The sequence below is a fragment of the Oncorhynchus mykiss genome, chromosome 12 (genome assembly GCF_013265735.2).
Source record: "Oncorhynchus mykiss isolate Arlee chromosome 12, USDA_OmykA_1.1, whole genome shotgun sequence".
In the NCBI taxonomy this organism is placed as follows: domain Eukaryota; kingdom Metazoa; phylum Chordata; class Actinopteri; order Salmoniformes; family Salmonidae; genus Oncorhynchus; species Oncorhynchus mykiss.
In genome coordinates, this window is record NC_048576.1 from 68,292,802 (window position 1) to 68,318,678 (window position 25,877).

Sequence of the window (25,877 nt, forward strand, 5' to 3'; positions counted from 1 at the left end):
ACACAATCACACATATACCTGACTAGCTGGAAGTACCTTCTTTGGCAGCGGTGACAGCAGCTTTGTAGGACAGTCACAAACTTATTTCATTCTTTCAACTCCATTGCAGAAGAAAGATACACGGTAAGTTTGTGTGTCAACAATTTTTGTAACAGGATCACGAGTAGCCTATAGCAATTTTTTACAAATATTATTTGTATGTGAAATATGCCTATGTATTGTATTACAATTACACCAATTGCTCATACAATGCTTTTTTGTGTAGCAATATTGATTGCTGTATAGGTACAGTACTGTAAATACTATTATGTTTTCATTCCAACCAATCTTCTGCCTGTTGACTGTTGATGTGGGTCAGATACGTTTCAAAATTAAACACACAACTCAATAGTGGCATTATCATCAGAACATGTAACAGTGAACATCCCAGTTTGGCAGATACCATTGTTCCTTGGTTGACAATGGTTTAGTCACTGAGAAGTTTCCAGGTAGACCTCAGTACAGGACAACCATTGACTGTATTTTATTTTCCATTCTTCACAGCCATTTACATAGACTTGGTTACATATGACCCTCTTCGTAACTTGTTGGTGAACAGGTTTGACAAGCTAGCGCCAATCGTGTAAAGTATAAAATCTAGTAGCACAATGCCTGTGTCATGTCATTTTGGATGGTAACATCGGTGTGACTGGATACAGTAAATTAAACCTGGGCTTTGGACAGCCATTGGCTTTGGGCCAAACTGAGAGAGGCCGCATGAATGGGACACAAGAATCGGCCTTTTGACAGCCTGCAGTTGTTAGTAGTAGATTAGAGTAGATAAGACCTGGGATATTGGTTACCTGACTGGCAGGGAAACTTGAAAGCATGCCCCCATGTTTTTGAGGTTATATAACTTATTTGTTGGATTCACGGATCACTTTCCAAATAAATACATTTGAAAGGTCTTAGGGTTGAAAGAGTAATTTACTGCATCACAAAGAGGCCATTGTTGTTTTTATTGAGGGAGATGGTGCATTGGAATTCACATACATTGACAGCATGTATGGTATGACTTCCACATTCACTCATGTCTGAGACAATCTAAGCCACACGCAACAAAACTGACTATAGTCTACACAGAGCATAGAGATATGTTATTTTCCATTGGCTCAGATATGAAGCCCTGTGACATCACAGTGTCCTGATCATTCCTCAGGTCACCGAGAGGAAAATCACTTGCATGCCACACAGGTAGATTAATGGTTGGACAAGGGAGTCTTTTTTTGGGGACAAACTACAAAAAACGTAATGAGGAACCTGACAGATTGCATGTTAAATTGGGTTGGAAAGCATCGGAAGTATGGAGTCCCCTGCCTCTAAGCGGAGAATGATACTATGGCAATGTTGGAAATTCAATGCCAGCCTGTCTGTCTGAAAATGAACCTGTGGTCAGAGACCTGTGCTCAAATGATAATGGAAGTACTGAAATCAGAGACTATTCTTCAGTGACTATTCAATTCTTAAAACATGGTTGGATAAAAGCCATGAGCTCACACATCAGTTTAAATTGCATGGATGATGTTTGTCTGTCTGTCAGTCAGTATCATGGCAGAATAATTATTTCAACCTCTCTTGCATTTCTGTGCTCCCATTACGCCTATGTGGGGTAGAACAGTCTATTGTTGTGCTTTCAGGTGCACTGTAGGAATTCAGTTGAGAAATCACACACACACACAGCATAGGAGTGGGAGAGAGTCTTTTGAAAATGTCACGGAATGCTGCAGGACCAGAAATATCAATAGACTCAAATAAAGAACATTCTGAAAAACCAGACACAGACTTCTGCATCATCATCGCATTTCCCACGGTTTATTTGTTTACCGTTGTTTGTTTTGGGAGCCAATAAAACTCCTTGCTGTGGTATGTGACTTGCATGAGTTCATGGTGTACAGTTCCTTCTTAACACCCATGGAAAAAATATAAGTGTAACGGATGTGAAACGGCTAGCTTAGTTAGCGTGGGTGCTAAATAGCGTTTCAATCAGTGACGTCACTTGCTCTGAGACCTTGAAGTAGTAGTTCCCCTTGCTTTTGTGGCGCGATGGGTAACGATGCTTCGAGGGTGACTGTTGATGTGTGCAGAAGGTCCCTAGTTCGCGCCCGGGTATGGGCGAGGGGACGGTCTAAATTTGTACTGTTACATTGGTGCCGTGACCCGGATCACTAGTTGCTGCGGAAAAAGGAGGAAGGTCAAAAGGGGGGTGAGTGTAACGGATGTGAAACGGCTAGCTTAGTTAGCGTGGGCGCTAAATAGCGTTTCAATCAGTGACGTCACTTGCTCTGAGACCTTGAAGTAGTAGTTCCCCTTGCTCTGCAAGGGCCGTGGCTTTTGTGGCGCGATGGGTAACGATGCTTCGAGGGTGACTGTTGATGTGTGCAGAAGGTCCCTAGTTCGCGCCCGGGTATGGGCGAGGGGACGGTCTAAATTTGTACTGTTACATAGGCATGGCAAAGACAACCACATTCATAAACAGTAACTGCTTAGCGCCCAGGTGCTTGCTCAAAAAATTAACACGCATTGCTTGAGGTTCGGTTTTGTAAACATAAGGAACATATATTTCATATTAGCAAGAAATACTTTTTAAAAAAAGGTAAATTGTGTGGTAAATGTACCTTTTAAAAAAAAGTATTTCTTGCTAATATGAAAGATACGTTCATTATGTTCAGGGTTAGGGTTCGCACACAGCCATATTTCCATTACAGCGATTGCTTACTGAAAACAGAGTGGACTACCTGTGCTAATTAGCCATCTGCATCTCTGAACACGTGTGTAAATGGAAGATGAACGCCACAAACATGGTGTCACTGAAAAATACTGCTGCAACTGTGTAAAAACAGTGTACAGTGAGTGTGTATTCTGCATTTGTGAAATACATTTTTTGATGTAATATGATTTGTGTTCCTCGGAACGTACCGCAAAGAGAATCGAAACACGTTTAAATGGAGTGAGCAAAGGCAGCCAGCCACTTGGAGTGAATCAGCACTGATCTTAAACAGGTGTTAGGCCAATCCCGGTGGATGTGGCCCACAATGCACCTGTGCATACCAGTGATAGTTTGTCCACTGTCAGACACACCTCTTATCGACAACAAACAAGTCTGAAAACAGGCCAAAAAAAATACTACTCTGGTATCGGTTAAGGTGTGTTCAGTTTATTCAAAAATATACACCTAGTCAACTTTAGTTATCTTTTAGAATGTATAGTCAAAATGCTTGATAAAAATGTTGTGTAGGAATTACTTTAACTATTTGTGATGCAACCCTTACTATTAATTGTTTATCAGCCCTTGTAATTTTGTGACCATCATTTGTTTGCCTTGTGGGGGATAATAGGCCTTGGCCCATTCTAAAACGATCTAGTTGTGATTTTCAAAGCGGTTTCTGTTGGTGAGATTTTTCCTAACCTCTTCTCTGCAAGATAATATGCTGTTGATTGAGAAGTGCCCTGAGGGATGTTAACTTGGGTCACCACCACACACACACAACAGCTTGGGTAGTCCTCAGACGGTAGGCCAAATTCTAAATTCCTAGCCTAAGTACTTGTCGGTTAACATCGACCAGCAGTAGAATTAGTAGGCCAGTTGTTGTGCTCTGTGTTGGTTATTGAACTAGTAATGGCAAATGTCTTCAACTTCCTTCAATACAATTAGGGCTACAACCACAAGGCCCATCTAGCCCGGTGAATATGATGGCTTAGTTATAGTTGCATGAGTTATCAGCCTCTACAACATGGCAATCTGGTTTATCGAACCTGTATAGGCCTAGTTAAATATTTGTGACATGTGTTGACCTTTGGGACTAGTAGAAATGTTTTTGTGTGACCTAGTATGTTGTCTCACCCGTAGGGCTTCTGGTAGGAGAAAATGATGGCTGAGGCGGGGGTCCTGGAGATGTTTTCGGAGCAGGAGCTGACCTGCTCCATCTGCTTAGACCTGTTCAACGACCCAGTGTCGACGCCCTGCGGACACAACTTTTGCCAGGGTTGCATCGGAGGCTACTGGGCCTCCAGCACCACCTGCACCTGCCCGCTCTGCAAACATCAGTTCCCCGAGCGGCCTCAGCTCAACATCAACCGAGTCTTCGCCCATATCGCTGAGAAATACAAAGAAGCTCACTACGGCACAGGAAAGCCGCACATGTCGGACGTGAATACACCGGGAGCCATGGCCAACAGCAACCCGTTCCTGGAGGAGATGATCAAATGTGATGTGTGTACAGGGAAAAAACAAGTGGCGATCAGCTCGTGTTTGACCTGCACGGCATCCTACTGCGAGGCCCATGTGCAGCCTCACCTGAACACGCCCTTCTATGCCAACCACCAGCTCCTGGAGCCCCGGGAAGCGCTTCGCGGCCGCACCTGCCCACTGCACCACCGACTTCTGGAGGTGTACTGCCGCACGGACCAGATCTGTATCTGTGCCATCTGTGTGCTGGAGGAGCACCGCACACACCGCACCGTGTCCGTGCAGACAGAGCGAGTCAACAAACAGGTGAGAAGGCAAAGCAGCTTTCACATCAGGCGCTTGGAGCACACACCTCTTCAGAACCTCAATGGCCCAAGCAGCTCAAAGATGCTTATGTGCCAAGGCTATGGTCTGAAGGCTACTTAAGGGTGTGATGTGTTTCCTGGGGTTGGATGTGTGCCTTTTTTAAAGAAAAATAATTTCATTCTAGTTCTGTGGTTGGCGTGCCCTAACAGTCAAAACAGACAATGGCCAATGAAGAGAGGGTAGTGTCAGGTATTTTATTTAGGTTACTATTTTTTATATTACAACTTGTATGTTGAACCTTTGAAAGACTGAGTATTGGCTACGAGTTTGTAGGTCATAGGGGACTCTCAGCTTCTTGCAATGCAGATGACATAGATAGATAACCCCTATGTAAACAAGCCACTAAAATCCCTTGTGCGATGCAGATTTTACTCTAAAGATTATCTGAGATGGGAGTTGGTTATGTTCTTGTCTAAGTTGCATCCACATTTCTAATGTAAACAACCTGCATAGAAACAGTGACTGGCTATTTATCTGGTTCGCTTTCAGATAACTGTAAAATCCTGAACCAAGAGGGTAAAAAAGTGACGGGGAACTGTGGAACTTTAAAAATTTACTAACACATTTCCATTCAATGACTGCATCACAATTTGACAGCTGCCGGTTGCACTCTATTTTAAGTAATTAAATATAACATATGATCCTCTTTTTGGCTCTGAGCAGAAAACAAAGAAACAGCTCATTGCATAAATGTTTCTGAGAAAATGGGCAGCTCCATTGAGGCCATCTATTTTGAAGATCTCAATTTTCTACTGCTACTTCTATGAGCAAACAAACTGGAAGGGTGCACACTGCGGCCTGGAATGTGTTGTATGAACAGGTATAAAGCCAAGGTTTGATTTACTGCCACCTGCAGTTATGGAATGTTTGCTCATGAGTATAATTCATTGGCTGATGACAAGGATGAAATCATGTGATCCTTCCTTAACCTATAGGAAGTCTCATCCAGTTGATTACTTCAAAGTAGATCCCCACAGTGGTGAATATATTGATAAAAGTCACCTTGTCCTAGAGAGATTCACACGGTTATCAAAAAGTCACGCCAGGGTAAGCCAACACAAAACACAGCCCTTATTTAAAGTGTTTTGAAAATCCCCTATGGGAATAATTAATTGTGGAGAGAAACTATTGGAACCATTTCCCTGTTTGACTGCTAGGTTTTATGGGTATTATGACTCGTACTGTGGTACTCTATGGTTAAATTCCTCAATGGCGCTAAAATGGGTTTACGCCACTAGAATCCTCATTTCTCTATGGGTCGGGCATCTGACTAAAAACATGAGCAATTTTACATGATTTAGGTCTAATCTTGTGGATAATGGGTTTGGCTCAAGGCAAATGAATAACGTGATTTTTTTTTAAATTAATGTATTTCATTATGTTGTCTGAAATGTATATGGCTATTTCAAAGACAATGCTTTTCTATTTGCATCTAAAAAAAATATTTTCTAGGGTATTTTTTTGGCACTTCAAAGCACATTTTACTTGAATGTGTTCCCTAAGAGCCTGTTTTAAGCAGCAACAGGACGGCAGCATTGTCTAGTTAGGACAAGTAGTAAACTGGCATGATGCCAAATCTACTCTCAATGACACTGCATTCACATAATTGGTCTCTTTGTCTCTCATCCTCCATCTCTTTACTGTCCTTTGTCTGTCACACAGAAGCTCATTGGAAAGACGGAACTGGAGATTCAGAACCGGATTGAGGGGAAGCACTTCCGTCTGAATGAGCTCAAGAGCCGACTGGAGACCGTCAGGGTAGGCAGCTGATTCACAGGCCCCGACATTGTATCAACATTGTGTTAGATCTATTTGACCCCTTCACTAAACCCCTCAACGTGTCAGGCTTCATATTCATCAGAGCACGCTACCACTCTGTCTAGTGTTAGGTGACCGTACCAACAACCATTACTCCCACTGCAGTGGCTATTAGCAGGTCAAGACAGTTTGTTTAGTCAACCAGTAGCTATTAGCAGGTCTAGACAGTCCGTTTAGTCCACCCAAATGATGTTTGCTATACCCCTGTTATGATACATTACAGAAACTATTAGAATTTTTTAAAAACACATGTTTTAGGCTTGATGAATCGCACATTTTTCAGTTGTGTGACCTGAGATCACAATAATGACCATAACTGGAGAGAAAGAAACGGACCTTAAATCAGTGTCAAGGAGCAACTTAATCCTTCTGTTTTTTCTAGAACTATGCACGGGGTGAGATGTCGGAAGTGGAGCAGTTGCTGGGGGAGCTGAGTCGCTCGGTGGACAGGATCCGTGAAGAGCTGGTGGGCGGGATGGAGGAGAAGCGGGCGTCAGTGGAAACACGGGGGGAGGGGCTAGTGACCCGTTTGGAGGCGGAGCTTGGCCAGCTGAAGGTGCGGCGATCCAGACTGGAAGCTCAGGCCACGTCTGAGGACCACATTGGCTTCCTCCAGGTACGGAGGGAATGTGTTTTAGCTGAGGCACCTTTTATCATTTGTGGATGTACTTCATTTAGCTTATCTGTTGTAACAGTTGGGTGGGGTTCGCACTTTGAGGGCAATGGGACATGCAGCTGGTGTGCCACGTGTACATTCCAATGGCCTCTACTTGCAAGCTATCAGAGATTTTACCAGAGTCCACTCCACGTCCATTCCACTGATGTTCAACTCTGAACTGTAAGTCTTTCAATTGAACATATCTGTCAATGCCTGCCGTCAACCCACTTTCAGAGTTTTGAGGAGGCGAGTGCCCCCATACAGGCAGACTCTGACACCCAGGAGTTGGATGCCGAGGCGGAGGTGTCACTGCATTTCTCTCTGGGGGAGGTGAAGGTGGCTCTGGGGGAATTGAAGAAGAGTATGGATGAGATCCGCATGGGGGAGGTGCAATCCCGAAGCTCCCGTGAGTAGCACCATCATCACTTTCATTGTTTTAACCAATCTCCATAGTCATATCATCATTATTTATTATCCTCATTATCCTTTTCAAAATGGACATCAGTTACCAAATATTCATAATGGTAATGGGGGGGTAGATTATTTGCATCATTTCCATAATGTTCTTCATATCGTTACCAAAAATCCCTACAACATTATTTTGTAAAGAAATCATCAGCTGTTCCCTTACTGTGGTTTTCGGGTGAAGTTTCTCATAAATGACTGCTGAAAGTAGTCAGTCTAGTCTGTAAGCAGTCAAAATACCATTCCTACTCAAATACCTCATGCCAATAGAACTCATTCCTTCTGTCATCCATCGGTCGGTCAGGTTAAGAATGAGTCATTCACAAAAGTGGGTTGTAAAAATACCAGGAGGAACACATGAGGAAACACAACCTGCATAACTATTATCATACCTGGCCTGAAAGTATAATGCACTGTATGTTGTGGACCAACCTATTTGTTTGTTACCATAACCCATTATGCGTGTGTTTCAGTTACTTCCCTAAGGGAGAGCGACAGTATGATGAGTATACAGACACTACGGACCACTAAGAGTCAGTGGTCTCTACGAGGTGGGTCAATTTTAAATTGCGTCTCATATATATTATAGTACCAGTCAAAAGTTTGGAAACACCTCCTCATTCAATTTTATTTATTTTACCATTTTCTACATCAAAACTATGAAAATCATGTAGTAACCAAAGGTGTAAAACAAATCAAAATCTATTTTATATTTGAGATTCTTCAAAGTAGCCATCCTTTGCCTTGATGACAGCTTTGCACAATCTTTGCATTCTCTCAACCATATTAATTTATAGGGGACAATGCACATTAATCATCAATATTACAATAATTCAACATGTGAATGTGCCGGGGTTAGCCAAAAGCTCATTTACACCCGTCATCCCAGGGCAGCTAAGGACAGTTACACAGCTACAATACAAATACTCACTAAAACAACACAAAATACAAATGCATCCAATAATATATCATTCTAACGACAACTATCATCAACTGTCTTACATATGAGGAACCACAACTCATGTGTACAGGTTTGGAAAGATATTAGCCATGTTTTCAATTCAAATTTAAAAGTACAATCAGTGCAGCTTCTCAAGTCCGTGGGCATTGCATTCCAGTATATTGTAGCTCTATCAGAGAAGGCCGATTTTACTGTGTCGAAGGGACAACGCAATCCCCTCTAGTTACTGCCTTTGTTATCCTGGAAAGCCCATGCAAGCCTGGCCATCAATAATCTGCATCTACATACTGCTTAAAGCTATCCGGGCTAAATCAATTATGCTTGTTTATGATAACGGTGGTAACTGTTTGGTTTGTTATCAGAAATCTTTAGTGTTTGTAGAGTGATTTTCAATTTGTTTCAGAATAGTAGTTCCTGCTTGTGACCAGCATGTGAGGCAATATCTCAAATGTGAGAAGATCATTCCATGCATATATAGTTTGGTGGCCTCCAGAGGAAGGAAATGTGTTATTTAATAGTTTTGATGTCTTCACTATTTTTCTACAATGTAGAAAATAGTCAAAATCAAGAAAAACCTTGAATAAGTAGGTGTCCAAACTTTTGACTGGTATTGTACATGCAGTGCATTCGGAAAGTAATTAGACCCCTTGACTTTTTCAGAACTGTTACATTGTTGTAAATGTATAATACATGTTTTTTTTTAAATCACTTGTACATAAGTATTCAGATCCTTTATTCAGTACTTTTAAGCAGAGATTAAGTCAAGTCTCCTTGGGTGTAATGCTACAAGCTTGGCACACCTGTATTTGGAGTTTCTCCCATTCTTCTCCGCAGATCCTCAAGCGCTGTCAGGTTGGATGGGTAGCGTCGCTGCACAGATATTTTCAGGTCTCTCCAGAGTTGTTCGATCTGGTTCAAGTCTGGGCTCTGGCTGGGCCACTCAAGGACATTCAGAGACTTGTCCCGAAGCCACTCCTGCATTCTTATGGCTGTGTGCTTAGGGTCATTGTCCTGTTGGAAGGTGAATCTTCGCACCAGTCTGAGATCCTGAGCGCTCTGGAGCAGGTTTTCATCAAAGATCTCTCTGTACTTTGCTCCGTTCATCTTTCCCTCAATCCTGATTAGTCTCCCAGCTGAAAAACACATCCCAACAGCATGATGCTGCCACCACCATGCTTGACCGTAGGGATGGTGCCAGGTTTCCTCCAGATGTGACGCTTCGCATTCAAGCCAAAGAGTTCAAACTTGGTTTCATCAGACCAGAGAATCTTGTTTCTCATGGTCTGAGAGTCTTTGGGTGCCTTTTGGCAAACTCCAAGTGGGCTGTCATGTGCCTTTGACTGAGGAGTGACTTCTGTCTGGCCACTCTACCATAAAGACCTGATTGGTGGAGGGCTGCAGAGATGGTTGTCCTTCTGGAAGGTTCTCAGATGTCCAGAGAAACATGAGTTCTGTCAGTGACCATCAGATTCTTGGTAACCTCCCTGACCAAGGTCCTGCTCCCCCGATTGCTCCGTTTGGCCAGGTGGCCAGCACTAGGAACACTCTTGGGGTTTCCAAACATCTTCAATTTAAGAATGATGGAGGCCACTGTGTTCTTGGGGACCTTCAATGCTGCAGACATTTTTATGTACCCTGCCTCAGATATGTGCCTCGACACAATCCTGTCTCGGAGCTCTACGGACAATTCCTTCGATCCCATGGCTTGGTTTTTGCTCTTACATGCACTGTCAACTGTGGGACCTTATATAGACAGGTGTGTGCCTTTCCAAATCATGTCCAATCAATTGAATTTATGACAGGTGGACTCCAAGTTGTAGAAAAATCTCAAGGATGATCAATGGAAACAGAATGCACCTGAGCTCAATTCCTAAGTTTCGTAGCAATGGGTCTGAATACTAATGTACATGCATACATTTGCACATTTCTAAAACCTTTTTCCGCTTTGTCATTATGGAGTATTGTGTGTAGATTGCTGAGGAATTGTTTTTTTTAGTCTTATTCTAAAAAATATATTAATACAATGTGGAAAATGTCAAGGGGTCTGAACTTTACGAAGGCACTGTATTTCCACACTGTGGTTGGAATTATACTGTGACATTTTTAAATCTATGATAAAGCACTTTGTGTAAGAGCTGTTTTGAAAAGGTCTCCTGAAACCAGATTTTGCCCTACTCTCTGCCAATAATAGCTAGTTTTAAAGTGACATCTTTACCATTAAGCTCCTCCAATTAGGTCCCTCTTGGACCACTCTGACAGTCCTAGCTAAATTATTTCTTGTTTTTCTAAGAAGCTGTTTTTATTTTTGACCATTTTAATTGAAAACAAGGTACGGTACTTAATTGTTACCCAAAAATGATTTGATATTGAGATACAAATGGCTGCATTAATTCTGTACTCACGCATACTTCCATTAAACAACATGTCTTCATGTTTCTTCTCCCCTCAGATCTAAAAAAGATAAAATCTGGATCAGGTATGTCTGTCTGCACTCTGTGAGCTCTTCACTCCAAAGATTTTCTTTTGGATTAATGTCTAGGACCCATGTGAATGAAGTATTGGGTAATGAGATGGGATATTTTGCAGAGGCTTTGTTTTAGCTTAAAGGAAATGTTAGACAAAGGTCAAGAGTTTGTTGTAAAGGAAAAAGCTTACAAACCTAGTTTACTTACTTAAAATACAATTTTTAAGAAGATTGGTGCTTGGTGATTCACGATGCCTCTTCTGAAGAAGTTTTAAAATAACTCATTTGACGTAGGCCTAGATAGATTCTGTCGTTTTTTTCCCACTTCATATATTTCGACAATGTATGCATTTATTTTAACACGCACATCTAATAGAACATCTTTCCCCACCTTCACAATGGTTCACCAATAGTTTAAAGGCCCAGTGCAGTCAAAGTTCAGTTTTTCTGTGTTTTGTATCATATTGTACAACAGCTGATGAAACGAACACTGTACAAGTGTAAAAAATGTTGCTCACTAGCCACATTTTCATCCATAGTTTTATGCAAGTAAAGTCGTACAGTATGAAAAATAATCACGACAGCTGTGATGGAAACGGGACATTTCGGGACAATTTGTAAAATGCTAACAGAATTTTAGTTCGACATGGTTGGATTTTTTTAGTGTCAGTAAAATTATTTAGGCAAGAAATGCAGAAATATTGACAACCATCATATTGAAGTAAACGTGGAGTCACTTGATGATATAGTGTGTGGTCCTCTTGCTATGTCTTGGGGAAGCCATGCAATGTATTAGGCTACAGGTGAAAGAAGTTATGAACTTCACTGTGCACTTTCAGTACCCTGTGATTTTGACGTTTCCTTTCCAATAAATATTGAGTGTCTTATTCTGGTGACGTGATGCTTGACTGCTGTCTGGCATACAAATACTCTCCCTTTTTATCCATAATAATGTCATCATGTTGAGTAGCCTACCCGCACAGTATCTGTGAGTTGTTGGCTAGAGCACGCGTGCCAAGACCAGAGTAGGCACATTTGCTATTTAATGCAACAGTTAGTTTTGTCACAATCTGTCGAGTTGAAAATGGGATGGAAATACATTGAACATAACATTTTTGTTCGGTACCTGAAAACTTAAATGGAGGAAAAAGAAGTACCCACTGATTTTTATCCACAAAAGTGAGTTTGGTGGAAACACACTGGTGGGAAATGCATTATTATTATTTTTTTAAATGGGGATTCTAGAATAATTGCATATACAGTGCCTTGCGAAAGTATTCGGCCCCCTTGAACTTTGCGACCTTTTGCCACATTTCAGGCTTCAAACATAAAGATATAAAACTGTATTTTGTTGTGAAGAATCAACAACAAGTGGGACACAATCATGAAGTGGAACGACATTTATTGGATATTTCAAACTTTTTTAACAAATCAAAAACTGAAAAATTGGGCGTGCAAAATGATTCAGCCCCTTTACTTTCAGTGCAGCAAACTCTCTCCAGAAGTTCAGTGAGGATCTCTGAATGATCCAATGCTGACCTAAATGACTAATGATGATAAATACAATCCACCTGTGTGTAATCAAGTCTCCGTATAAATGCACCTGCACTGTGATAGTCTCAGAGGTCCGTTAAAAGCGCAGAGAGCATCATGAAGAACAAGGAACACACCAGGCAGGTCCGAGATACTGTTGTGAAGAAGTTTAAAGCCGGATTTGGATACAAAAAGACTTCCCAAGCTTTAAACATCCCAAGGAGCACTGTGCAAGCGATAATATTGAAATGGAAGGAGTATCAGACCACTGCAAATCTACCAAGACCTGGCCGTCCCTCTAAACTTTCAGCTCATACAAGGAGAAGACTGATCAGAGATGCAGCCAAGAGGCCCATGATCACTCTGGATGAACTGCAGAGATCTACAGCTGAGGTGGGAGACTCTGTCCATAGGACAACAATCAGTCGTATATTGCACAAATCTGGCCTTTATGGAAGAGTGGCAAGAAGAAAACCATTTCTTAAGATATCCATAAAAAGTGTTGTTTAAAGTTTGCCACAAGCCACCTGGAAGACACACCAAACATGTGGAAGAAGGTGCTCTGGTCAGATGAAACCAAAATTGAACTTTTTGGCAACAATGCAAAACGTTATGTTTGGCGTAAAAGCAACACAGCTGAACACACCATCCCCACTGTCAAACATGGTGGTGGCAGCATCATGGTTTGGGCCTGCTTTTCTTCAGCAGGGACAGGGAATATGGTTAATGGTGGAAAGAACTGAAAACTGCTGTTCACAAATGCTCTCCATCCAACCTCACTGAGCTCGAGCTGTTTTGCAAGGAGGAATGTGAAAAAAATTCAGTCTCTCGATGTGCAAAACTGATAGATATACCCCAAGCGACTTACAGCTGTAATCGCAGCAAAAGGTGGCGCTACAAAGTATTAACTTAAGGGGGCTGAATAATTTTGCACGCCCAATTTTTCCGTTTTTGATTTGTTAAAAAAGTTTGAAATATCCAATAAATGTCGTTCCACTTCATGATTGTGTCCCACTTGTTGTTGATTCTTCACAAAAAAATACAGTTTTATATCTTTATGTTTGAAGCCTGAAATGTGGCAAAAGGTCGCAAAGTTCAAGGGGGCCGAATACTTTCGCAAGGCACTGTATATCTGTCGCTAATTGGATGGAAACCTAGCTAGTGTTATTTCCTGATAGTTTCTGGTTGGAATGAATCGACACAGGACCTTCTAATCAACCTGTTTGCATGGGTGGGAGTTTTGCCTTGCCTGGTGATTACACCAGGCGGTAAATTGATTAATAAACAATAACAAACTTACAAACTTCTCTGCCAATAAAACAGCTTGTTTTCAGTTTTCCCCTCCCCACTCAGATCACTCCCAGACAGTCATAGCAAAATTCTTCCCTGATTTAGGTTTTTTGTCAATTTTAATGAAACACGACAACAGTAAGGTACTTAATTGTTACCCAGAAATGATTTGCTATTGATTTGCATTGGCTTTAACTAATCAAACCAATAGTAGTTTCTATGTATTGGAAAAGAGACTCACCGTAATTACTTTTTCGTACAGGGCTGAAGAAGATCCAGTCTTATTTAGGTGAGTTGTTCTGATCTTAATTCTAAATACCAACCTGTCCTGGTCTTATCTCTACCATTGCTTTTACTGTATTACTGGATGTAGTGATTGACTGTTGTTTTCCAATAATGCTCTCCAAATAGTCTGTTTTACAGAAGACACCATCTCACTGTCTTTTTGGCCATGATTCCTAACATTATTCGGCTGTGGCATTCACACCAGAGCCTTGACCTTTTTGTGTTCCTTCTCATTCAGAGGATGTGACGCTAAACCCGGTGACGGCGTACCCCTTCCTCATCCTCTCTGACGACAGGAAGCAGGTAAAGAGAGGAGAGAAACTGCAGTTCTACAGGAACAGCACCCAACGCTTCGACGTCTGGTCTTGCGTGCTGGCCAAAGAGGGCTTCAACTCGGGGCGACACTACTGGGAGGTGAGAGGGCAGGGGTCAAGGGTTGGGGTATCTCATAGAAATTGGAGGGTGAGAGAAATGACTAAATAGTGGCTTCAGTTTTATTGGTTTAATCTATTTTGGCGTTTGATGTTAGAAAAGTGTATGTCGTGCAGGATTTAACCTTGCATGCTCGTCCCCACTCAACTTTTGTCGGTATCAATTTATCTTTCTCTTTCTGTCTCTTCATCTCAGGTGAATGTGGGTGAGAATAAAGACTGGAAGGTGGGCGTGGTGCGGGAGTCAGCCCAGAGGAAAGGGCTGTTTGACATGAGCCCTAATAGTGGTTACTACGCCCTCTGGTGGGGGGGCACCCACCTGCGCGCCCTCACTATTCCAGCCCTCACCAAGGTTAAGACATCGGTGCGCCTCCGCAGAGTGGGCGTCTACCTGGACTGTGAGGAGGGTCAGGTGACCTTCTACAATGTCAAGACTGGCTCGGAGGTGTACAGCTTCAGCGTGGCTGAGTTCTCTGAGAGGATGTTTCCTCTACTGGGCACTGGGGACAGGGAAGTGCCCCTGGCTCTCATGATCACACAGTGTAGCAGCGTGCCCGAATGAGAGGATAGTGAGAATGAATGGTGAGATGACATGTGTGTGCATGCATAGACAATTTATGAAAGTGAAAATGTGTTTTAGGGTGAATTTGCTTGAAGATTAAAGTGTGGTTAGCTTGGATGAGTCAGTGGGAAAGTGAGTGCAAGTTTGAGTGGATGATGAACATCTTGGTGAAAATATTTTAGGTTGAATGTGCTTGAAGATGAGTGTGAGATGAGGTATGTGAGACGGCAGATGGGGACCAAGAGAAATGGAGTCGTATGGCGTGAAAATAAGATGGAGAGAAGTCTCATCTTTACATTTTGCCTGCAACCTCCAATTCAGCTGTTGGCATTGTCCAGTACCCACTGAACATTTGACTCATTGCACACACACTGGTTCACAATGCACTGAAAGGCAGGTGATGGGGCAAAACACTTGTGTGGAATCTTGGAATTACTTCATGGTCAGGAAGTAAGTCAGAATTGATATCTGAAATCACAATGGTACACTTGTATTCTAACCCTCTTCGTTGTCACAATTTTCTAATATTTGTGTCAAAATGGCTTCAGTCTAAGGTTCTTAATTATCTTGGTGGATAGGTCCTGTTGGGGATATCTTTTGTATTGTTAAAGGTTGTTTCACACTAACTCAGGGTTTCCCCAAACTCGGGACCCCAAGGGGTGCAAGTTTTTTTTTTTTTTGCCCTAGCACTACACAGCTGATTTCAACTAATCATCAAGCTTTGATAATTTGAATCAGCTGTGTATTGTTAGACAAAAACGTGCACCCCTTGGGGTCCCGAGAACCGAGTTTGGGAAACGCTGCACAACCTACTTTTGTTCTATATCTGGAATTGAATTCTGTCCTGTTTGCATGTTTTACAGTTGTCAGAGAATGGTGGATGATGATCAGACATTTGCTGAATGACTCTCCCTCTCCTTACACAATTCAAGTGGACAGCTGTGAAAGATGCTATTAGCTTATACGGCTATTTACAGCCCTTGACAGCAATGAGTTGGTAATTTATTTTGTGGCAGTATTGCTTGTTATCGTCTGTTCTGTCCCATGTGTTTTTAAATATTTTAACAATAAAAATGTATTGGGTGGAAAAAAAGGACTCTCAGTTATGTTTTACAGTTGGTCATTGTAACTTTCCATTATTGTTCCATGGGGCTCCTGAGTGGCGCAGCATCTCAGTTCAAGAGGTGTCACTACAGTCCCTGTTCTGTATCCAAACTGTGATCCCATAGGGACACAATCGGCCCAGCGTTGTCCTGGGTAGGCCGTCGAACTTGTTCTTGACGGACTTAGCTGGTTAAATAAAAAATCACTACAGCTGCACTAGCTGCTGTTGATTCCAGCCACAAGAGGGTGCTGGAGTACAAGAGCAGTCTTTCCCTCATCCCTGCTCTTGGATGCAAACTCAAACCCAGCATTTCATGAGATGCACCAAACTTCCAACATTGACAAATGCGAAGAGCATAGACACTGCATCACAACAGCTCAATTATAATGGAAAGCGTTAACCAGCAGTATATTGCGTCGGTCCAGGGCAAAGACATCAAATTCAACAGTAGGGGCTACCAATTGCATCTTTGTTCAGCTGATCCTGTCACTGAATCCTAGCCACTAAAGTGAGAACGCATGGTTCATTTCAAAAATCTAAATCACCACTGGCAGCCGTGAGATGATTACATAACCAAATCACTAACAGAGCCTTGACTGGTTAAATGGGCCTGTGAGTAAACTGTATCACTGTTTTATGGCCTCAACATTCCAGAAAAATAACCATTCACTACCTTGGTTTTGAGCACAGCCAAAGTGAAAAGGTACAATTAAAAGTTATTGGTTGTATAACTCATGTTTCAAACCCTAAACCAAGGTTCGAGTTTGGTTACAAAATACACCTTTATTGAATTATAGTCGCAAGAATTATAATCAGTTCATATTTTATTTAACATAATTCATATTGCAGTCATTGTGAACAGCTGGGATTTCAATATACACAATAGAATTGTAACATTGTAAGCCCCCACCCTCCCTGCCCAATGAAATCTAACGCCCACCCCACCCAGAAAACCATAACAAAACTAAAAAGATCTCCCAATACCACAACAGCCCTGCCTGCATTACTGATCCTGTCAATCTATGTCTGCGTCTGTCCTGTCAGTCAGTCCTCTGCCAGTGTGTCTATGGCCTGTATTATGCATCTGGGTTGGTATGTGTACCTGTCTGAAACACGTGTGCGCATGTGATAGCATGTGTCAGTAGGCATGTTGAGGCGTGTGTGCATGCGCATATAAGTTTTGCCACCAAGCATGTGTGCGATCCGTCAGGTTCAGAGCTCTAGTAATCAAGAGGCGCTCGCATAGCGTTCAAAACATACTTTTGTAAAAGGGAGCAAGAGGTGTCTAAGTGCATATCTCGTCTGTGTGTTTTTGTCCTTGTCCACGAGTGGGAGGATCAGTTGGCATGTCTATCAAAATAACAACTGTGGGCATCAGCGTAGTGGCATTGACCGATTCTCTGAGCGACATTCACTGACCATCCAAACCTGTCATCTTTACCTTCGGACCCCCTCCCTTCCCCCGAGTGACCCCCCCCCATACTTTCCCCTCCCGGCCCCATGGACCCACTCCCTCCCCGACCACTCAAGTCTGTGTGTCAGTCAGTGTCTCAGCGTGTGTAAACGGTAATGCATCTTGGGAAAAAAAAGAAAAGCGACATGGGCTAGGAGCTATTTGAGACACCGCTCAAAATACGTGGCGCCCACATAACCCCCCCGCAGCGACCGCTGGACATTCTGCTCAAAGAGCCGTCGGTTCGTCTGCAGGACCTCCGCCGCCTCTTTGTTCAAAGGGTCCTCTGGATTTGGCTCCTGAGGAGGAGTAGAAGGGCGTGGTTATTTGCCAGGTGTTCCTACCTGCTCCAACCAGTTGACCAATCTTTCAGAATCTGAAAGTCATAGCCAAGTCATAGGGTATTCAGACCCCTTGACTTTTTCTACAATTTGTTACGTTATAGCCTTGTTCAAAAGTGGATTAAATAGTTTGTTCCCCTCATCAATCTACACACAATACCTCAATGACAACCAAATCATTTTTTAGAATTTTTTGTTCATTTACAACAACAAAAAACATTTACTTAAGTATTCTGACCATTTACTCAGTACTTTGTTGATGCACCTTTGGCAGCGATTACAGCCTTGAGTCTTCTTGGGTATGACGCTACAAGCTTGGCACATCTGTATTTGAGGAGTTTCTCCCATTCTTCTCAGCAGATCCTCTCAAGCTCTGTCAGGTTGGATGTGGGAGTGTCGCTGCATAGCTATTTTCATGTCTCCAGGGATGTTTGATCTGGTTCAAGTCCGGACTCTGGCTGGGCCACTCAAGGATATTCAGAGACTTGTCCCGAAGCCACTCCTGCATTGTCTTGGCTGTGTGCTAAGGGTCGTTGTCCTGTTGGAAGCTGAACCTTTGCCCCAGTCTGAGGTCCTGAGAGCTCTGGAGCAGGTTTTCATCAAGGATTTCTCTGTACTTTGCTCAGTTCATCTTTCCCTTGATCCTGACTAGTCTCCCAGTCCCTGAAAAATATTTCCACAGCATGATGCTGCCACCACCATGCTTCACCATAGGGATGGTCCCAGATTTCCTCCAGACGTGACTATTGGCATTCAGGCCAAAGACGTCAATCTAGTTTCTCATGGTCAGAGTCTTTAGGTGCCTTATTGCAAACTTCAAGCGGGCTGTCATGTGCCTTTGACTGAGGAGTGGCTTCAGTCTAGCCACTCTACCATAAAGGCATGATTGGTAGAGTGCTGCAGAGATGGCTGTCCTTCTGGAAGGTTCTCCCATCTCCACAGAGGAACTCTGGAGCTTTGTCAGAGTTGCCATCTGGTTCTTGGTCACCTCCCTGACTAAGGTCCTTCTCCCCCGATTGCTCAGTTTGGCCGGGCGGCCAGCTCTAGGAAGAGTATTGGTGGTTCCAAACTTCCATTTAATGCTGCAGAAAGTTTTAGGTATCCTTCCCCAGATCTGTGCCTCGACACAACCCTGTCTCTGAGTTCTACGGACAATTCCGTCGACCTCATGGCTTGGTTTTTGCTCTGACATGCACAGATGTGTGCACCTTCACAAATCATGTTTACAACAGGTGGACTCCAAGTTGCAGAAACATCTCAAGGATGATCAATGGAAACAGGATGCACCTGAACTCCATTTCGAGTCTCATAGGAAAGGGTCTGAATACTTATGTAAATAAGCTATTTATGTTTTTATTTTTAATATATTTTCTAAAATGTCTAAAAACCTGTTTTCGCTTTGTCACTATGGGGTATTGTGTATAGATTGATGAGGGGAAAAAAGATTGAATACATTTTTAGAATAAGGCTGTAACATAACATCATGTGGAAGAAGTCAAGGAATCGGAATACTTTCCGAATGCACTATACATCCAGCTACATTCCTGATTCTAAGCATGGTGAACAAGGAAGAGTAATCAAACTATGCTAGGCAAAATTGGAAATAGGATAATCCTTGTACTCACTAGAAATAGATACTGTAGTCCATATATGATGGAGTTCACTGTCAACACAGGCTTCCAGTCCTCTCTGTAAGAGAAAAAGAGATGTTAAAAGACACTGCTCGATATAATAGTAAAAATGTAGAATTCTGTACTCATTCTGAATTATCAAAACGAGACAACGAAAACAAAGTGACCACCGTGCAAGTGGTGTACCTCAAGATATTTAGGCAGACATTGCCCTCCAGGTCAATGTTCGGGTGGTACACCAGTGTCTCACACTTGACCTTCGGGGGGTCATGAGGGTAGCCCTGTCCTACCTGGAAAACAGAGCAGTCACAAGAAGTCAAAGGAAGATATTCTCTAACCTTATTCACTTTCTTTTGACTAACAACTGAGTTATTAACAACATGCTTACCATCAAGAGTCTTAAAAGACATGATCGGGAACTTTGGCGACCACAAAGTATTTTTTAAAACCTCACACTTTGGGCTGAATATGTCAATGTGTAGCTCATACATGCATAATCTATGATCTGAATGACTGTTTTACCTCAATTAGCCATGAAATCCCTAGTTTGAAAGTAACTGTTTTTCTGGAAGCTGTATTCCGCCATTTTCCCTACATTTTCCACCAAGTGAGCCAGCCCCTAGCAATTTGAGTTCCAGCCAATGAACTTCAGCCCTCGCCACTCGAGTGAGAGCTAGCAAGATGCACACACAGTTGAACCAGAGAGAGAGAGAGAGAGAGCAATGACGTGGTGCACATATCTTCACTTACACTGAGTGTACAAAACATTAAGGACACCTGCTCTTTCCATAGAAGTACCAGGTGACTCCAGGTAAAAGCTATGATCCCTTAATGATGTCACTTGTTAAATCCACTTCAAAAATCAATGTAGATGAAGGAGAGGAGACAGCTAAAATAAGTGTTTTTTAAAGTCTAGAGACAATTGAGACATGGATTGTGTGTGTGCCATTCAGAAGTTGAATGGGCAAGACAAAAGACTTAGTGCCTTCCGGAAGTATTCATACCTGACTTACTGCATATTTTGTTGTGTTACAGCCTGAATATAGAAGAGTACTTTTTCCCCCCTCATCCATCTACGCCATAATGACAATGTAAAAACATGTTATTTCATTTTCAACACATTTGCAAAAATGTCTATCTAATTTACACAAGTATTCACACCTCTGAGTCAGTACATGTTAGAATCACCTTTGGCAGCGATTACAGCTGTGAGTCCTGGGAAAGTCTCTAAGAGCTTTGCACACCTGGTCTGTACAATATTTACCCATTAGTTATTTTCTAAATTCTTCAAGCGCTGTCAAAACTTGTCATTGCTAGACAACCATTTTCAAGTCTTGCCATAGATTTACAAGTAGATTTAAGTCAAAACTGTAATTCGGCCACTCAGGAACATTCACGGTCTTCTTGGTAAAGCAACTCCAGTGTATATTTGGCCTTGTGTTTTAGGTTATTTTCCTGCTGTAAGGTGAAATCATCTCCCAGTGTCTGTTGGAAAGCAGACAACCAGATATTTCTCTAGGATTTTGCCTGTGCTTATTCCTTTCTTTTTTTATCCTGAAAAACTCCCCAGTCCTTAACGATTACAAGCATACCAAAAACATGATGCAGCCACCACTATGCTTGAAAATATGAAGAGTGGTAACTCAGTAATGTGTTGTATTGAATTTGGACCAAACATAACACTTTTCAGGACAAAAAGTGAATTGCGTTGCCACATTTTTAAAAGTATTACTTTAGTGCCATGATGCAAACTGGATGCATGTTTTGGAATATTTTTTTAAATTATGTCCAGACTTCCTTCTTTACACTGTTAATTACGTTAGTATTGTGGAGTAACTACAATGTTGTTGATCCATCCACAATTTTCTAATCACAGCCATTAAACTCAGTAACTGTTTTAAAGTCACCATTGGACTCATCTTGAAATCCCTGAGTGGTTTCCTTCCTCTCCGGCAACTGAGTTAGTAAGGACGCCTGTATCGGTGTAATGACTGGGTGTATTGATACACTGTACAGAATAATTAATAACTTCACCATGCTCAAAGGCATATTCAATGTCTGCAATTGTTTTTTTTTTTACCCATTTACCAATAGGTGCACTTCATGCAAGGCATTGGAAAACATCCCTGGTCTTTGAGGTTGAATCTGTGTTTGAAATGCACTGCTCGACTGAGTGACCGTACAGATAATTGTATGTGTGGGGTACAGAGATGAGTTAGTCATTCAAAAAGCATATTAAAACACTATTATTGCACAGTCAGTCCATACAACTTATGTTTATTTTTACTAGTGAACATATTTAGGCTTGCCATAAGAAAGGGGTTGAATACTTATTGACTCAAGCCATTTCAGCTTTCCATTTTTAACTAATTTGCAATCATTTTGAAAAACATAATTCCATTTTGACATTATGGTGCATTGTGTGTAGGCAAGTGACAAAACAAATCTCAATTCAATCCATTTAAAATTCTATAACAACTAAATGTGGAAAAAGTCAAGGGATGTGAATAGTTTCTTAAGGCACTGTAAAGTGCATTTGAACGGGGTGCCAGGCTTGTGTCAAGAACTGCAACGCTGCTGGGTTTTTCCACGCTCAACAGTTTCCTGTGTGTATCAAGAATGGTCCACCACCCAAAAAACATCCAGACAATTTCACACAATTGTGGGAAGCATTGGAGTAAACATGGGCCAGCATCCTTGTGAAATGCATTCAACACCTTGTAGAGTCCATGTCCTGACAAATTGAGGCTTGGTGGGGCGGGGTGGGTTCAACTCAATATTAGAAAGGTACTCTTAATTAGAGTATGTGACATAGCACACAGTTTTCAGAGGCCACTTTTGGCTCGTGAGCTTTACTTTCAGAGCTACTGGTTAAAAAGTCCAGGAGAATCTCTGTAAGACATTTAGAATCAGAAAAACCAAAAAGAGAACAGCTTTAATGTAAAAACATGCAGCAGCACAACTTTTGTTAAAGGTCCAGTGCAGCCATTTTTATCTCAATATAAAATTATTTCTGGGTAACAAATAAATACCTTACTGTGATTGTTTTCAATTAAAATGGTAAACAAGAAGCCAAAACAGCTTCTTAGCAAATAACAGTTTCTCAAGCAAGAATTTTGCTCGGACTGTCTGGGAGTGGTCTGAGTGGAGAGGGGAAAACACCACCCCGTTCATGAAAATGGTTCGCTCCTACAGACAGTGGCCGTGGCCTGCTATATAAAGCAGGCACACAGGCATTCTGATACTGTTTGATTGAGTATTAGAATGGGCAAAATGAGTGACCTAAGTGACTGAGTGTGGTATGATTGTAAGCGCCAGGAGTGCCGGTTCCAGTACCTCAGAAACGGAAGGCCTTTCACGCATGATAGTGTCTAGGGTTTACTGAGAATGGTGCGACAAACAAAAAACATCCAGTCAGCGGCAGTCCGGTGGGTGAAAACCACTCGTTGATGAGAGAGGTCAAAGGAGAATGGCAAGAAACATGCAAGCTAACAGCCGGGCCACAAATTAAGCAGTACAGAGGTTTGCAGAACGGCATCTTGGAACGCACAACTCGTCGGTCCTTGTCACGGATGGGCTACTGCAGCAGACGACCACACTGGGTTCCACTCCTATCAGCTATAAACAACAAGAAGTGCCTCCAGTTTTCACGTGATCACCATCACCGGACAATTGAGGAGTGGAAAAATATGACCTGGTCCGACAAATCCAGGTTCCTGTTGATTCATACTGATGGCAGAGTCAGGATTTGGCGTAAACTGCATGAGTCCTCATCCTGCCTGGTGTCAACGGTACAGGCTGGTGGTGTAGTGGTGTGGGAACTGTTTTCCTGGCACACAATTAGGTCCCTTGATACCAATTGAGTAACATTTCAACACCACACCTTATAGAATCCATACCCCGCAGAATCCAGGCTGTTCTGGAGGCAAAGGGAGGTCCAACCCAATAGTAGGTGGGTCTACCTAATAAACTGGCCACTGAGTGTATATAAAACACAGGGAAATCACATTTCTGACTGCACTGGGCCTTTAACCATTCAATACTGACATTAAAAATGTCAAATACCAAATTGTGACCCTAAAAATACCTAAAACAATAGCTATCAAGCAGGTGTAATTGGCATTAACAACAGTTTAGTGTGAAAGTAAAGAAGGATGTAGTGACTCATGTCGTCCCGATGTCTGTCCACCCACATTAAGCCCCCTTACCTTAAAGCTGAAGACAAACTTTCCCCCTTTGTAAAAGCCCTAAAAAGAGAGAAAATAACCTGAGAATGTGTTTACATACAGGTTTCTATGAATGCTGTTCATAGACTGTTTGGTGGGTTGGCATGAGATAATGTCAATGTACAGTGCTAAATAATACATTGTGTACCAAGTATTTATCCTTGGATATTAGTTGATAGGCCACTATGTTAGCATTACAAACCATTCATTAGTTGCAACTGTACAAGTTTGAGTACAATAGTTAAATGTTTAATAAACACATATGACATATTCTCTCTGACAAGTAGCTACAGCTTGTTTCAGGAAAGAGTGAAGACCTCGTCTGGTGAGATGATGAGTTTGAAGTTGAGCAGATCATCTTGGTCGGGGAAGACGATCTCGCACGTCTTTGGGAGGTTCAGCTCATTGATGTCTGCAATGTCAAAATTAATGTGTCAATAAATAGACAGCCTTCATCCACTATGAAATGGAGATTAGCTTAGTCTTTCAAAATCATGGGCTTCAGTCAAACTGGTTATCTTATATGGGGTCCATGGTGTTACAAGGATCATGAACCAAACAAGTGAGCCATTTGAAAAAAATCGCCACACTCATCACAGGGGTGGTTTGAATTTCATTATCCAAGTATCTGGGAAAATATTTGTTGATATGGTTGTGGGGGGCCTTTCAAAACATGACGCATATGTCTTTAAACAGCATTTCCTCTTTTTGGATAGCTGGAAATGTCACGTTCTCTTTTGAATCAATGTTATTAGCTAAAGACCTGGCTTAACAATCCTGTAACTACTTTAAAAGGCTGAGGTTATATATTTCTTGCCATCCAACTCCCAGTCAGTCTTTCACTGTTCCAAATGTCATGTGTTCTGTCATGAAAGGTATGAAACGTTTCAATGTCTCACATGTATCTTTTGTATTGACAACATTAACTAGCCTATCTACATGTGTACACAGTTACTTTGAGACATACAGTGGACTGCAGCACATTGGCCAAAAACTGTTTGTAACCAAAGATAAGTGTGGCAAACATCCTGGCTAGTGATAGCTGTACTGACTTGCAAGTAGCTAACTAGCATAGTACAAGTTGCTGACTAATGAAAAGCAAAGGTTACTTTTATGTTACTCAATAACATCAATAGTGATATCCACAATAGTTTAAGACACGTTTGTAATATTCTGTTGAATAATGAACTATACCCACGTTTTTGAGCTAGTTAGCATCAGACAGAAGTAGCAAGCTAACTAACTTTATCGGCTTAATGGGTGTAGCTACTGGTAGCTTGTGTTCTCTTTTGCACAAACTGCTTAAGTGACACATCTAAATTGAAACACTGATAACGTGGCTAGTTACTGAACAAATAACGTTATACAGTTATTTGTTCAGCTAGCTAACGTTATCTAAGTCACTGAACTACCAGGGCAAATTTACTAACAAGGGTGCTAACTAACAAGAAATGTTGTAAATATGAGTTGATTCCCTGGCTTCACCATCTTCTGGCTGCGACGTTTGAGTTTTGTTTTCATAATAGCTAGCTAGCTAACGTTAGCCAGATGGCTAGCTAGCTAATTAGTCAACTAGCTAGTTCAGCCTCCTATGGCAATACATACCCGTTTTTGTCGTTTCTCATTTATTAATCACGTGGACAGACACGTTAATTAAACAAACATGTTCGTGGTTTAAAAGTAGACCATCTGCTTTTAAAGAAGCCAGTTAGCCTACCTTTCTGTATTCGAAGCTGGGCCGCGCTTGCTTTTTTACCCCCGGCTCCTGTTCTGTTTCCTCCAGCAGATTCCTCGTCTTTCTTCTGCTGCTTCAGAGAAAAGAGCTTAATCATCTTCAATTAGTTTATTGAAGATCTATATTTCAGTTCCTTCAATTAGAAACAGCTCTTTGTCTTAAATTTATGGAGAGTTATGACTCAATATAACACCGTAATGTTGTTGGAGCCGGTGCGTCTCAGCTACAATATCGGAAGACTAGCTGATAGCCTAGCTCGGTAGCACTGGTGCGTGAGACAGTAACGTTAGGATGCCAAGGTAGCGAGTGTGAAAGAAAGGGGAGTTCT

General features: G+C 41.9%; 2 protein-coding genes across 6 annotated transcripts; one reads left to right on the forward strand and one right to left on the reverse strand.

The window, feature by feature from the left end:
- On the forward strand, positions 1–16,151 carry LOC110538123 (E3 ubiquitin/ISG15 ligase TRIM25). 5 transcript variants are annotated; one of them, XM_021624728.2, is made up of 12 exons: positions 3,030–3,182; positions 3,460–3,548; positions 3,887–4,531; positions 6,254–6,349; positions 6,792–7,025; positions 7,302–7,473; positions 8,006–8,083; positions 10,943–10,969; positions 14,043–14,069; positions 14,304–14,479; positions 14,693–15,078; positions 15,922–16,151. In XM_021624728.2, exons 3-11 carry the CDS (start codon positions 3,905–3,907, stop codon positions 15,056–15,058), a joined length of 1,803 nt encoding a protein of 600 aa, XP_021480403.1. In that variant the 5' UTR covers positions 3,030–3,182; positions 3,460–3,548; positions 3,887–3,904; the 3' UTR covers positions 15,059–15,078; positions 15,922–16,151. The 5 variants fall into 5 exon arrangements, with proteins under 5 accessions (XP_021480402.1, XP_021480401.1, XP_021480403.1 ...); XM_021624725.2 differs by having other exon boundaries at positions 14,693–16,151; XM_036938157.1 differs by having other exon boundaries at positions 3,091–3,182; positions 3,417–3,548; positions 14,693–16,151.
- Positions 16,152–16,977: 826 nt separating this feature from the next.
- Positions 16,978–25,877, reverse strand: LOC110538124 (NEDD8-conjugating enzyme Ubc12). The gene is made up of 6 exons (XM_021624729.2): positions 25,532–25,877; positions 24,132–24,226; positions 23,797–23,835; positions 19,775–19,878; positions 19,583–19,646; positions 16,978–17,915 (listed from the first exon to the last, which is right to left on the reverse strand). Exons 1-6 carry the CDS (start codon positions 25,644–25,646, stop codon positions 17,775–17,777), a joined length of 558 nt encoding a protein of 185 aa, XP_021480404.1. The 5' UTR covers positions 25,647–25,877; the 3' UTR covers positions 16,978–17,774.